The sequence below is a fragment of the Gymnogyps californianus genome, chromosome 1 (assembly GCF_018139145.2).
Source record: "Gymnogyps californianus isolate 813 chromosome 1, ASM1813914v2, whole genome shotgun sequence".
In the NCBI taxonomy this organism is placed as follows: domain Eukaryota; kingdom Metazoa; phylum Chordata; class Aves; order Accipitriformes; family Cathartidae; genus Gymnogyps; species Gymnogyps californianus.
In genome coordinates, this window is record NC_059471.1 from 150,358,074 (window position 1) to 150,373,534 (window position 15,461).

General features: G+C 45.3%; 1 protein-coding gene across 1 annotated transcript in view; it reads right to left on the minus strand.

Annotated features, from left to right (window-relative positions):
• Positions 1 to 3,986: 3,986 nt before the first annotated feature.
• The window catches only part of WNT5B (Wnt family member 5B), a 75,378-nt gene continuing 63,903 nt past the window's right edge, over positions 3,987 to 15,461 (minus strand). The window contains exons 4-5 of the mRNA XM_050900242.1: positions 12,611 to 12,903; positions 3,987 to 4,551 (exon numbers count right to left, since the gene is read on the minus strand). Coding sequence (XP_050756199.1) covers positions 4,093 to 4,551; positions 12,611 to 12,903 — 752 coding nt within the window. The 3' untranslated portion in view covers positions 3,987 to 4,092. The remainder of the gene's footprint in view (positions 4,552 to 12,610; positions 12,904 to 15,461) is intronic.

Below are 15,461 nucleotides of genomic sequence, written 5' to 3' on the forward strand. Positions count from 1 at the left end.
CACAGGGGATTAGGAATTGCTCCCACAGCGTAATTTAAACCTGCTAGGCTTCTCCCTGGACATGGTCAAGTGAGCAAAGCGAGACTCTTGCATGTTTGATTTTATATGATTGAACAAGATCTGCTTCATTTGTGCTTTGTCAGGGCTAAAAAATTGGGTCCATATAGAAAGTGTAAGTTACGCTCACGCTGTGTGTCTGCGTTCAACTTTGCTGTTTCCTGAATTGCAAAAGGCAGCAGTCTCTCCGTTACATTGAGCTCTGGGTAGGCACAGACTTTTTGGGGACAAAGAATGGGAGCCTCCAAACGATGCAAATGGCCTAGAGTCCAGCAGTGTTAAAAGGTTCATTAAAATTTTCTCACAACCCTGCCACTAGCTCTTTACCGTAATTAATATAAAATGAAAGTTTCTGTTTGCTCTGGGATCAGCTATTGCTTAGCTTACCTCGCAGCAGAACATACTAAGGCCTCATTCATTCACGTTATAACTTATGTATTACTAGCCAGTTGGAAAATGATGACAGATTTGCATCCTGTTCTGCTCCGTTTAGGAGCTGATGTTCACTGACTTGCAATAACCGTATATTTGCATAGTGCCTTTAACTCCAAAATATTTTAGTTTTACATGACTTATGGGTGGTCATTTCTATCAGCCTTGAAGTGCAGTGACTTCAGGGTTGGAATGTGGTGGCCAGTTACCAGCACACACTATATAATAGCGTATTGTGTGAATATCTTATCCATATGAACTGCAAACAAAATTTGAGCAGGCAGGTATTTGATTCAGAAACCAGGCTAAGTTCCCTAAGCCTTACCCTTGCTACAAGATATTCAATACCCATACATAAACAAGCCCCAGGTTCACCTCTCTTTTGTAGAACAGTCTTCCCTCCAGTGTTGTGCCGGAGTAGGGCTTCGCTGCAACAGACTCTCCGAGGCTCCTGCTGAGCCCCCCAGCAACCACCTCCGAGCATCTGACCCTCCGAGGTGCCGCTGAGCCTCTTTGTCCCAAATTGAGCGTGTCCCTGCACAATGGGGATACAGCTGTCTGCCTGCCAGAGTTAATGAGCGTAGAGGGTAGGCCTTCAATTACATTTTTTTTCAGCCATATTTCTCAAAGAGCTTTACAGAAAAAGGAGGTATTCTGCTCATTTTATACAGGAGGAGGCTGGAGGCTAAAATGCAAAGAAATTAAGTAACTTGTTGAAGATTACAAAGCAGATAATTGGCAGAGCTCAGAATCAAGCTTAGCTCCCCACCCCAAATCCCTCTACCACTTTGTGCATCCAACAAGGCACAACTTAAAATCCACCACTTTTGAACTTTCATGGTAAAGAAGCAGTTCTGCTGCAGCTTTCTGTTTGACTTTCTTTGGCTTTGCATCAAACCAAACTGGCTGTGCTCTTATTTTATACTTACTACCACCCTAAGGAGGTTCTTTTATGTGTGGGCGCCATAGAAATTAAGTTTTAAGCTAGAGTTTAGCAGGATCAAATTTTTGGATACAAAACTCCCAGAAAGTCAAAAAGACTGAAACCTAGCTCTTGTAAAAAAAGGGGGGAGGAAAGAAATCCAATGGTCACTTCTATCGCTATATGGTCCCAGTCCAATAGGAACTGCTGGCTCCAAGCAGGCTGCCAGAGGTCCGGAGCGCTGGGACAAAAGGCTAAAAATCATCTTTTTTCCATCCAGGCAACATTTTCGGTGGAAAAAGAAGGACATATCCAGGGACACCCAGATGAATAGTAGCCCTAACAATGCCAACTTTTCCGCTCCCAGAGTTGTTTACACCCACAAAATTAATTGTGGTGCCAAACTGCAAGGAGAGTTGCGACTCCCTTAAATGTGTGGTCTTTACTGGAAAGGCCAAATGAAATAATTTCAAATTATTAGACACGTTAACAATGCCTGAGGGTGTCATATACAAATAGCTGACACCTTTAAGTACTGACGCAATAAGGATGGACAAGAACATGAGGTGAGGGTGGTGGGAGGAAAGATCTTTTTTAGATGTATCCAAGGTAGAGTAAGTTTTATTACTGGGCTAGAAACATATAGTATCCCAGGAGTGAATAGCTCACACATTTGATCCGATCTTGGGCTCAGTCCAGCTCCCACTGAAGTTTAATGGGAGTTGGATCAGGCCATTGCACTCACATTTTTTCCATGCATGGAAAACTATTTCCGTTACTTTGAATTACAATACCACTGGCTTTGGATTTTATATAATAAAATAAATCTAGGCCACTGTTTATATTCCAAGAAACTGCATTCTGGGATGCCAGCAAATATATTGCCTGTTGGATTAAAAAAAATAAAATAAAACCTGGACACATTGGTTTAAAAAAACAACAGCTCCTAATTATTAAACATAATTTTTCTTCCTTGTGCTTTTCTGGAGTCCTCAAATATTTGAAGTATGAAAGGTACATATAAATTCTTCTCTGGTGGTTGAAATGGTGGAATCTGTAAAACTGCAATGCTTTATAAGAAACAGAGGTTTAATATAAAAATAATAATCTTCATGACTGGCTCTTTGCTTATTGGCATATTTTGCGCATTTTAAAATTTACAGGAAAAAAACCCCAACACCCTTGGAATGTCAGTAACAAAGGGGATGTATATTAGCAAACCCTTATATTTTGGGGACTGGCTTCTCTTGATTGTTCTGGCTGCAAATGAACTCTGCAGATGCTGAGAGGCACAGGAAATGTCTTGTGCTAGAAACAGCATTTGTTCCCTGTTTTATGAATTGGATTCTACTAAAATCCCAACGTGGTAAGACTGATTAGCAGACTTTGGTAATGCCTTCTACCCTAGTACAATTTTATTATACTCTTCTATTACCAAGGAAAAACACAGAAAAGACTTCCATCGGTGAACATACACCCACGTGCTGGGAGCAAACGTATCTGTGGTTAGCTTATGCTGGGGAAGAGCATGGCCCCTGGACTCTGAAATACAGAGCAGCAAAACAAAAGATACCCCACCAAAAGAATAAAACAAACACACACATATACACAAGCAACAGAGGGAAAGAAATGTCATCGAGGGGTGTTTAATGTTAAAGAGAAACTATACATCTGGGATGGTGGTGAGGAGGATTTAATAGAGCTGAACAAGGTGACCACCTGCATCCACTTCAAAGAGGAAAGCTGGCAGCGGTATGAGGAGTGCTTATGCAGTCATGTGCACGTGTGTGCATACAACGCTTCTTTCTACTGACCAAATATGAAGTATATTGCCTTTGCAAACATCCCTGGACACCGGCAGCTTCTCCTCAATATTGACAAATTTAAGTTTCAGCATGGGACTACAAGGGAAAAAAAAAAAATCTCCCTCATGCACATAGCCATGTAGTCTGAGCTGGACAGATTTCCCCTTTGCCCAGGCGGTACAGAAGAGCTAGGTGCTGGCTTCACGGGGCCTCCCAGGCTGTGCACTGGTCAGCCACAGGTCACACCTTCCTTCCTCGCAACAGCAGGTTGTAAACCTTCCTCCACCACATTGTGGTCTGTGTAGCGTCCAGGAATGGTTTACAGGACTCTGGATTTTAAGCCGTATTCTTGTAGAGGAGCCTTGGCTAACCTTCCCTCTAATGTGACAAAGCCCCTTAGAAGGACCAAGAATTGGTTCCAAATTCCCCAGTGGGTTTAGTGGGGTGGCAGGGTTTGAAACTCAGATAACTAGGACTCACCCACGTCTGGCTGTAGTTTCAGATGTGCAATAACTATGCAAAATGCTGAGATTTACCGATCAGAGAGCAGAAAGAACCCACTCTTCTCCTTCTCGCCGGCTTTGTTTCTGTAATGAAACAGTGTGTGCTTGTGTGCAGAGGGGAGTTCACTTTGTCAGCACCTCCTCTGCCTCTTCACCCTGACTCAAACTTCCAAGGGGAGATGCACCCAAAGACAAACTCCCCAGCAGAACTGAAGGAATGGCAAACCAGCTGGCCTGATGGGGGAAATTTCAAAACCAAAATGTCTCTTAAATAAGCTTCTTTAATTATTATCATCATCTGTTTATTTATACAAATATAAAATATATTTATATAGATTTATATAATATAGATTTGTTGCTTTGGTGGCTCCTTTCATTTACAGACATACTGGTCGACGATCTCTGTGCACTTTTTACACTTGACGTAACAGCACCAATGGAACTTGCAGTGGCAACGCTCCACCTGGACGCTCTTGAACTGGTCATAACCCCGTCCGCAGCACATCAGCTCACACCCATCCATGCCCTCTGAGGTCTTGTTGCACAGTCGGCCCTGGGTGCCCAGAGAGCCAGTGGTGTCATTGCGCAGGCAATAGTCCGGGCTGGGGTCGACGTAGACCAGGTCCTCTTGCGTCGGCATGTTGAAACGGTTGTTCACCAGCTCCAGCTTGCCCTTGCGGCTGATCCTCATGGCAGCGGCGCTGTCGTACTTCTCCTTCAGCAGGTCGCCCACCTTGCGGAAGTCAGCCAGCTGCAGCCAGCAGGTCTTGAGGCTGCAGGAGCCCGACACACCGTGGCATTTGCAGGCCACGTCCGCCAGCTTGTACACGGCCTGCGGGAAAAGAAACGCAATCAGGCAAAGCTGAGATTATTCCTGCTGCACTGGCAGCTGGCTTAATTACAATGAATTCATCACGTTTTCGTAACTGCTTTGATTATCCCCCAATTTCTGTTTTTTCGCCCTTCTCCTCTTCCTCCTGTTGCAACTGCTGCGTTCCTGTTCCCTACATATTTCTATTTCTGGTCACACCCCCTCCAAACATGACTTCCCCACCCCACCTTCTTTTCCCCTGGCAGATTTCTGACTTGACAGCGGGGTTAAGAGCAGGAAAGAAGAAGAGAAAGAGTCCTCTCCGCGTGGACTCTGGAAATTTCCCTAGTCTCACGGGCCACTGAGATATTGTATGTTTTTCCCTTCAGAGCTGTGAAAAGGGAACACCTGGGAACCTGCCCATTTCCTACCACCTGCACCAGGAACCAACGCTATCATTGTAGGGATACATCTGCATCCTTTTGAAATAAACCCGCGGACCCACACCCTTTCCCTCCGTCTCCGCTGAGAGGAGCTCGTTCAGGGGCAGGGTCCAGAGGAGTCATTGCTTTCCAGAGAGGAGCAAGCAGCGGTGGCAGTGATGATGAGAAAGATGAACACCTCTACCCTGGAACGGAGCAGCTCACCTCTGCTCGAGGTGTTAGCAGGCGCCCTCCTTGAAGAGCAGGGCTGAGTTGCAGGCCCAAACTGCAAACCTGCGCCATCTTGTGTCCAGACATTTCCCTGCACTAACAGGACTGTCGCCACGCAGCAGGGCCTATGTTTTAGACGGCAAACGCAAGCTTTCGGTGCTGTCTTTCCCGAGATACTTTCAGCTACGTTTTCAGGAGTCTACGGGGGCTGTAGATGCATCATACCCCTGAAAATCCGGCATCAAAATTAAAAAATAGTCTTGAAAATTCAGGCCAGTGAGCGTTAAACCCTGAGCAGAGCAAGTACATCATGTAAAGGATAATGGTGGTTACTCCCTCCCCACACTAGCTGGGAGGAGAGACAAATATTGAAAAATATTCTAGAATAAAAAGCTCAAAAGAAATCGAAAATGCAGGTTGGGTTTGTTCTTTCCATTAGTTTCAGAGACAGGTACAAAACTGCATGCTATGTGAGATCCTGTCAGCACTCATGGGCACTGACAGAGTTTCCAAAGCGAAGAGCTGGCATCCCCACACAACCAGAGCTACTCCGTGTGGCAGCAGCTTACCCCCCCAGCCCTTGCTCCTCATGCTCTCACCATGAGGCTCACATCTGCTCTCCCATGACAGTCCTGCACGTTCGCAGGGCAGTGCCCCTGCCAGATCCCACGTGCCAAGCAGAGCTGTTTGGCATTAGCTGCAAAATTACCACCAGCTGTATCTGGTGGGGGAGATCAAGGAACGTGAGAAAAAACTAGGATGTTCTGAAGGAGATGGCAGTATGTATTCTAGCCAGGTTTTCTGCTGAAGAAAGCAGCCAAACACTGAGGTTTCTTTTCTGCCTCACTCACCAACACAGAAGAAAGCTCCCCAGCTCTCTGCATTCACTTGCCAAGGAGTAGGTGATTAAGGCAATTGAGCATACTGCAAGCAAAACCTTCTGCCTACGACTACGTTCTGGACCAGCAGCGAGAGGTCAGAGTTCTACAACAAATGGTTGCTCCTGGTCTAACTAACGTCTAGTGCTTTTGACAGCTAGTGAAGATTCAATTTGGCTTAATGGCTAAATCACATGGAGGCCGATCCAGCTCCCAAGAAAGTCAATGGAGTGAGTCCTTAAAACAGAGCAGCTTTAGTTCTGCTCCTCAGAGCTCAATTTACAGAGGCAATCCCTCACGGCTCAATGTAACAGCTACAGGCTGGGAGCTAAGCACTTGTCTTGGATCGAACTACAACTGCAGAGGACCAACCACACCGTTACTTAAGGATTCCTGCTGTACTATAACCAGACAGAGCTACAGCTGAATTTCCCGAGCCCCAGACACTTACTATATCCTCACTGCATTGCCAGCCTGCTTGTTATAAGCTTGTGTTAGCACTTTTTGGTTATGGTTCTGTCAAATCCCAGGCCACTCGTGCCTCTCTTGCCCTTGCATGTGTTTTTATAAAGTATTATGATTCTTCCTAATCCTGGGCTTTGTTCCTTTAGAAAAACACTGCAACTCGATCCCTCTCAGTTAATGTCATGGGACTGAGTTCACTCCGACTTGGCTTTAAGGAACTGATGCTCAAAACATCTGGCTCATGTGGGTAGTAGCTGTGCTGGGGAATGCGAATGCTACCAGTTATCACAGGTAAGCATGGTGCCACTCAGCCCCCCGCAGCTCCCACTATCAATGTCCCATGGAGGTAACCATAGCTTCAGCCGCTAAATGGCTCTCCCACTCTCTAGTCGGGCTCAGGTCAAGGTAAAGAATAACAGACCCCACATGCAGTTCTGAGGGCAGGGTCTGATCGATGGCCATGCCACTTAAACAGGGTGAAAACGCCTCTAATGGAAAGGCTTAAAGCCTCTTCCCATAAGCCCAAGTTCTCTTCCAATTCTTTTCTTGCAAGAACGGGAACAGGAAGAGAATTAATGGGGAATTCCTATGTGGTCAATTAGCCAGACCCCCTTCCAGGCTCTTCTGGCAGTGGCTCGAGTGACTGATGACTGAGGCCTGCCATATGCCGACTGGGTAAACAGCATGGAAGGACTGACCGCCACAGTCCGCCAGACAGGGCGACAGATAAGGAATGGGGGGAAATAAGAGAGGGTAATGGAGACCAATTGGAAGAAAAAGACAGATGGAAGGAAAGGACATATTGAGATAACAGCCAAAGACAAACAAACAAGAGCAATAAAGCCAGGAGCCACCATCACAAGGATTCCGACGTGGAGTGAAGGGGTGATGGGGTCAGAACTGCCTGAAAGATGAAAGACCTCTGGTCCCCTCCCATCCCTCTCGGCTCCTTCTGAGAATCATGGAGAGCAGGGACAATCTTCTCTCCTGCCACCAGAGCTCCTCAGGGTTCAAGGAGAACTTTCTCACCCACAGGAAACTGAGTGAGGGGACATACCAAAAGTCTGCCTAGAAATCAGAAGACATCAGCTGAAACACTGGCTGGGAAGGTGGGGCAAGGCTGTATGTGGGATGGCACCTGGCAGTCACTTAGCAATGCTCACTGCCGTGTCTCCAGTACTCCTTTCTTTCAGCACCAACTTTCGGGAGTATGGAGTTACATGTGCACCTTCCTACTTCCAAAACCAGAATCTCAGAAGTGAAAACTTAACATTTAGGAATGCAGGACTAGACGGGACCTCCTCGGTTATTAAGTATGATCTCTTGCTGTTGTAGGCGCTGCTTCAAATAATATTTTCCTTAAATGTATGGAGTGCCCTTTTAAAAGCAATTAGGTTTTCAGCCACCATTATTCTGATCACTATTCCAATGATAAAGTATTTTTTTCTAATTTCCAGCCTAAATGTATTCACTTTATGCCCATTTGCTATTGTGCCAAATGGGCCTTTTGCTTAAAAAGTACTTTTCCTCCCCTATTATTTCTCACACTAACACAGACATCAGTCATATCCTCTCTCAACTTTCACTTTGCTAGGCTAAACATGGCAAGCTATTCTAGCCCCCTTTCTTAAGAAAAGATTCCTATCCCTTGGGTCAACCATAACAAGCCTTTTCTAGTCTGAGGTAATTTTGCTTGGGAATATGAGAACATACAATATCTGGGGGCCTCACGAGAGCGTAATACAATGGCATTAGTATTCCCTCATGTTTTATGAAAAGACTTTCCCTAGTACATTATAGGATATTTACCACCTTCTGATCCACATTACATCTGCAGTCAGCTGCAGCTGACTGCTGCGCCCAATTCTTTTCTACTTGTTTCCTCATGACTAAAATGTTTTTCATACAAGACCTCAAATGATGGTCTTAATGTAGTTTTATTGGATGTCATTAGCTGCTGTACAAAATTCGGATTCTCCTCTGTATTCATAATACCTGCCACCTTTGCATCATCAGCAAATTTCATCAGCCCATTCCTAATTCTTGTTTTGAGGCTGAGAAACAAAAATAGTAAGTGTTGGTCTTGAGGCAAGTCCTTGAAGAACTCTGCTAATTAAGCTCTGTCAAGATCAAGATATGTCCTTTCACACAACTTACTGACATCTTTCCTTGAACCAGTTTCTTGTCCACCTCATAGCTGCTGCATTTTTCCTTATCTTTCCGAATTTAACCAAGTGTTTCCCATGTGGGAAATACATTAAATGTTTCACAGGAGTTCAGATAAATGAGACTTATCAGATCTATTTTGCTTTTCATGAAATCAGTGATGTTCTAAATGATTGTGCGATCAATCTTTGAGAAATTCTTCTCAAATTATTTCCCATTTTGCCTCTTCCTCTGAGATATCCGTTCCCCCAGGTCCTCCTGTAAATGCTGCCAAGGTCACACTGCCTGCGCTGCCAGGTGTCAGCTCTTTCAGAGTGCCAGGAAAGAAAGTGGGCACTCCCTGTGACTTGAGAGCTTTACGCTACCTGAGTTTTGCTTCCACCTTGGTTGTGATAATTTCCGTTTCCCGCCTTTCTCCTTTGCTCCCATGCTAATATATTTCTAATAGCCAAGAGGAAAGGCTGCCCTGTACTGGCCAAATACCACCCTGACCAGACAACCCTGGAACCTGTAGCAATGCCATCTCAGAGCCACCCCAGGTCTCATCTCCATCCAGATCCTTTCATGTTCATCTCCTTTCCTGATCCCAGCATCTCCATTCCTCACTACCCCCAAATCCTCATCCACTCAATCCACGTCAAAGCCCCACTCACGTGTACTCCAGAGCCCTCTGTTCTTCCAACCCTTTGCTGCCACTTGACTCCCATCTGAATCATTCAACCTGATCCCAAACTCGCCTCCATCAGCAGCCCCCTGCACCACTCCACCCATCTCAGGTCCGCTGGCCCCGGACTTCAGTACTTGCTGCTCAGCTCCTCCTCCTCTACCTGTCTTAAAATGACAGCTGCCTCCTCATGCCTTCCTCGCTCCCACAGGGTGCCAGCACCATCGGCCACTGCCTACTGCGATAGACCTTGCCTGCCCCTAGGGCACCCTGCCTGGTTTCCCCCAAAAAACACAGTCTCGGGGGGATTTAAAAATCTACATTACAAGCACTTATTCCCCTAGGCAGAAGTGTTGAGGACAGAAAAAGACATCTTCATTGTGCAGCAGACATATGGTACCCCTCCCCACGAGCAATGCCCCCCATTCCAACTTGAAGCCCCAGGTAAAGCACTTGCTTACTTTGGGGACCAAAACTACTCTGTCTTTAGACTCAGCCCCATCCTCATTGACTAGCAGTCTCCTTTCTTCCAATCTCCTCCAATTTGCAAAGTTTAAAAAACTTTTGCTGTTTATCTTACTACCCTTTGCAAGGTCTGACTCAGCATGATTTTTTACTGTTCTCACTTCATCTTTACACTTCTTGACCTCTAAGACAGAGATTTTCATTATTTATTTGCTATCAGTTCTTTTTTTTCCATTCTTAGTAGGCTCTCGGTCTATTCCTAACAGCTTCTCTGTGGTAGTTATTCATTCAGTGAGGTCTGGATATTCTTCCTACAAGCTTTTTCCTCTTGCTTGGCATGCAGAATTGTAATGGCTTTAGCATCTTTGACTTGAAAAAGTTCCAGACCTCCTCCACATTGAGTTCCTCAGCTGAGTTTACTAACCGGCTCCCTTAGTTTATCAGAGTTTGTTCTTTGAAATCCACAAGCTTAATTACACACTGGTTTATACTTCCACTTAATTTAATCTAAAGTGACTTGTGTTCATTTAATCTAAGGTTATTTTCTACGGCCATCTGTTCTACAGAGTCTACAAAAACCAAGCTTGAAATAACATTGTCTTTTGCTGGCCCCTTTGGAAAGCTTTTGTCCAGGTCCTGTGTTAACTGGAGACATAAAAATCGCCTTGAGAGCTTGTCTATGTAGTCCAAAGAAGCATGGGCACTGTAGCATTCCAAGCACAATTTAAACAACTTTCTGCGCTGTAGTAAAGGCAGGACATAACTGGTTTTAGCTCTGTCCTTAAAGCAGGACAAAGATTTCTTCCATCTAAAACCGTATCATCATCTGAAATCACAGCTCAGAGATTCTTGCCCATATAACAAGAATAACAAGACAGGGTAGTGTTTTACCCATGCGGTGGAGCAAGCACCTTCTGACTTGATCTGCTAATACAGATGTTACTACAGTTCAACTGGCACCTCAAACTATTGGCAATATTCTGTCTCTGGATCCCTCAAGGCAATAGGACTGGCTGTTAAAAAGTCTCATACCATATTCACTCCCTATTCTAGGCCAGGTATTTATTTGTAATAATCCAAGTTCATGACTCCAGACGTATAAGATGTTCAAAGCAAGTAATGCAGAGAAGAATGTCACCTTCAGGCTTCTACTCCTGGAGGAATGCCCCCCCATTTCTAAGCAAATGCAGACCCTCTGCCCTTCCAAGCCAAAAAAACCCCAATCCCAAACCAAAACCCACTGAGTTCTACAGCTTTCAAGTCCGCAGTTTTTCACCTACTGCAAATTTACCCCAATTTGATTTTGCAAAAGAACCATGGAGTATTTGCAATGCTTCAACCTGACACATTGCTTTCACAATCAAAAAAATAGAGCAAATCTTCTTTGGCGGCAAAATGAAGCCGAAATCACATGCAGAAAAGACAGACATACATGGGAAAGGGAAAGATAATTCAGTAACAATTAGAAGTAAGAAAGGGCAGAAAATTGATAAGGAAACAAAGGATATTGGTTAAGAATGTGCAAAAGAGCAAGGCTAAGTACACTTAATAGGATTTTTTAGTATGCATTAGAAATAAAATTAACGTTAGAAAAGCTCACTACTAGGGAAGAATGATAAAAATTTTAAACACCCCGTGGAAAAGGCACAAATGTTCAAAGTAAGTATTCCTGTTCTACATTTGGAAAGAGGCAGGATTACACAGTTGTATCACATATGAATGATGCTACACCTTCCAGGCTATTAATCACAGACAGAGGAATTGCGTAAAAAGCCAATGTGCATACACTGAATGCATACAAAGGGGGCAACTTCACCTACGTTTACACCATCAGTGAGACCAAGACCAGAACCCAGCATGTCATTTTGGTATCCAGTTTCTTAAAGGATATGGCAAACTGGAAAGGGTACACTAAAGTGACATAAAAATGATTTGATGGCTGATGAGAACCTCTGAGAGAGTCTTCAGTGCTCAATCTAGTTTGTCAAGAAAGCGTGGCGAATAAATTACAGTAGATAAATACTTCTATGCAGAGGAAATTCTGATTACTAAGAGGCTTTTGGATCTAGCTGTAACTGTCAGAAAAAGAACTGATTGGAAGCTGACGCCAGATAAATTCAAATGATAATGAGGTACAGTGTTGAAACAGGGTGATTAATGATGGTAGCATACTACAAAGGGAAGTGATAGATTCTCCATCCCTAGGGGTCTCCAGATCAAAACTGTGTATCTTCTCAGAAAATGTCTGTCACCTAGATGCAAATTACTTATTTTGCCCAATACCAAGGTAACAGCAAGGCATAAATTTCAGAGATAGCCAGGAAGCCTGATTCGATGTTTGCTTCTGGCCTTATATTCGCAAAAATCTGAATGATGGCAGTAGAAGAGAACTCCACATGCCAACAGATTCTTCTTTTCACCACCAGCCTGTCACTTTGGCAGTTCTGGGAAGCCAGTTTCTAAGATGTAAACCAAGACGTAGGCCATGACAGCACCTAGTTTATTTGGAAAGGGCTTACATGTCTGCACAAGTGTGCCATACAGTATCTCAACAGACCCAAAAACTCACTGGCTTTAGCTGGCAACAGAAGCCTGCCATTAAAACTGGAATATAATATTGTCAATATTGTCTGTAATATTCACAAAAATGCAGAAAATGTGACCATACGCCATTACTGGGGCATCACTGGACTATCCCTCATCAAACCTCCAAGTAATTTGATATCTAGCTATCTCAAGCCTTCTGAACCTGCCTCTGAGAAGGAGGAAAGGGTCAGCATTCGTCTTACCCTGCGACCAGCCTCGTTGTTCTGCAAGTTCATCAGCATGCGAGCCTGCTCCTCTGAACCTCTCACGTAGTTCTTCTCCCTCTCCTTGGCATCCACAAACTCCTTGGCAAAACGATATCCATACTCCACGTTATCCCCGCAGCCACCCCACAGCCAGTCTCGGGGCAAGTCCTTGGGCCGGGCCGTCCGGCTGCAGCCACAGCTGGAGAGCTCTCCTTCACGGCAAGCCCGGCTGATCGCGTTCACCACCCCGGCAGCACTGACGGCGTAGGTGAAAGCAGTCTCTCGGCTCCCTGTGAGAGAGATGTGAGAAGCAAATTAACGAGAGACAGATCTCATTTAACAAATGCAACGTGCAGCGAGGAGCAAGCAAATGGGCTCCGGACAGTAGGACATGGTGTACTCTGAGAAGACACACAGAATTAACTGGAACAAAGGAATGGGGTGGTCAAACACAAGGGCACCACCCCGTTCTGGTACAGGGGGGAACTGTCCTAACACATGCTTGCATCCCATTTTTGTTTTCATTTCACAATAACAGCTCCAGTCAATCGACTGTTCAGAGCTGGCAGTTTCTGCGTAACCAGGATCAAACCCAAATCTGATTCTCCGACACACACCAGGGAAGGGTCTGAGATTCCTGCTGTCGCCTGGAGTAATGTTCTTGGTAAGTGCATGTTCTTCATGAATTTGTAGGTGCTGCTCCTCAAAGGTTACTATTTTTATTACGCCTATGTTTACCCGTTTAAGGGCCCTGGAAACTCCAGGCCTTGCCCAAAAGAAATAGCAACACCGTCGGCAGGGACTGCTCAGCCTCTTTCCCCTTCAGTATCCTCTCATTTTAACCTGGAGGAAACTCTCAAGCAGCAAGAGAATTCACTTGCTGAAAATACAGCTGCTGCCTTAGCCACTGAATTTGCCAATAATCATTGTGAACAACTAATGAGGTTGGGTCTGTGCAAAAGGAGTGTTCTGATTAAGCCAGATAACACTCTGGAATGGTTTTCATTTAATTGGGACAAGCAGTCTTTATGGGCTCCTCAGTTCATCGACCTTATTTTGGTTTACATCAAGTCAGCTGAGAATTTTTTTGAGACAAACTGAAGGAAACCCATTTTTACACTAAAGCATCAAGGCACAGGCTCTCCCAACGCCTGCAGAACCGCAGTGCTGGAACAAGTAAAACTTTCCCATGTAGACAATAATAAATGAAAAGACTTTCCATTAGCAGGTTTACTAGAGACTGCCCTGCTTGGAGCGTATACTCCATACAGCTTAGAGTCTGAGCCAAGCAGCTGGATCAGGTCTCCAGCTATGTATTCCTGGCAGTGATTCAGCCCCAATTTGACCGGGGCACCAACGCAGCCAGAACACTGCATGAGGCCAAGCATGCTGCACCAGCGAGTGCTGTGGGTCTGAAGTGGGGAAGTAGAGGGGGATGAGAAGGAGGAGGCAATCCACACCTGCACTCTCACCACACGGTGTAATAAATAGCTAAACCAACACCTTCAGAGTCATTGTGTGCGTCACCAAACTTTCAGGTGATAAAGAGAACAACTGCCAAAGCTTCATTGGAATAAGCAATCTGATTGTGAAGAGCTACTTCCACCAAACCCCAGCAAGATGTTATCAAACAAATTTGAATGACTTCAGAAGGCAGATCCTCCAAGAACAGTTTGTCACCAGCCCACGAGGCTCTCAGTGCCAGCTCCCCCAGCAGGACTGAGCTGATGCTTTTGGTATGCTCTTGTTCCAATTTGCATGTGCTGACAATCTGTAATTAATAGCAGCTTATCACCAGCTTAGTGGTAATGACCCAAGACAAAGGCAAGGCTGTGAATGGCATCCACCTTGCAGAACAACTTGTGATTTTTTTCCAACCCCCAAATGAGAGCTGTACACTAAGGGCTTCTGCTCTGGAGTACAGCACGAGGCTGATAAAATGCTACAGGACACATAATATAGAAGGGAGGGCCTTACTAGCAGGTTATGAGGGAGAGGACTACGCCCCCCAAACCTCCCTGGTCCGAGAGGTAAAGAGAAGTGACTCCTAGTTAAGGTAATTCAGCTGAGACTGGCCCATAAGGGAGTATGGTCATTTTCCAGCAACCAAAATCAAGCTTTTATTCATCTGGTTTGTTTTGCACGTTATGGGTGTTTTAAGGTGACGGTCCAATGCACAGTTTTGCCTCTACCAGTCTGTGCCTGTATGGTGAGAGCCCTGCGGACACACCAATCATCCTGTTAAGTAGAGCACTCTCTGCATCTATAGAGATTAAAACACATACAACGAAAGGACCTCCCGGTGTTACAGCGTGTGCAACAGAGCCTGCATGACTCCAGGTGCTTAGCATCCTTACAGCTTGATTGAGATCCCTGAAAGCACTGACTGGATTTACACTTTTACTGTCCATGTTTTAACCATCTCCACGTTTCAGATGTAGCAGCACGACAACTCAATGTGCAGCCCCTGGATCTGCATGAGTTGTTCAGGCTGCTGAGGATGGTGGTGGGAGAGGCTGAAACAAGTCACAGTGGTTTTTTTTTCCCTCCTTGCTGCCCACAAAGCAGAACAAACCACGGTGCTCTCGTGGTTTTCTCTGCTCTCCTGCCACACCTTCCAGCCTTGGAAAAGTATTTGGGTCTTCGCTCATCATCTCGAAGTTCACTCCAGTTCCACACCTCTGTGCTGTCATCTCAAAGGACAGGGGCGTTATTCCCCAAATTTGTGCAAACGTGAACAGAGATTACAGAGACGGTCAGGCAGTAACCCCCCTTCTGCCCTCTCCCACGCCTCTGCCGAGCTCTCCCAGGCGGTGGGCCGGAGTCACGCCGGGCTGCCGTGCCCTGG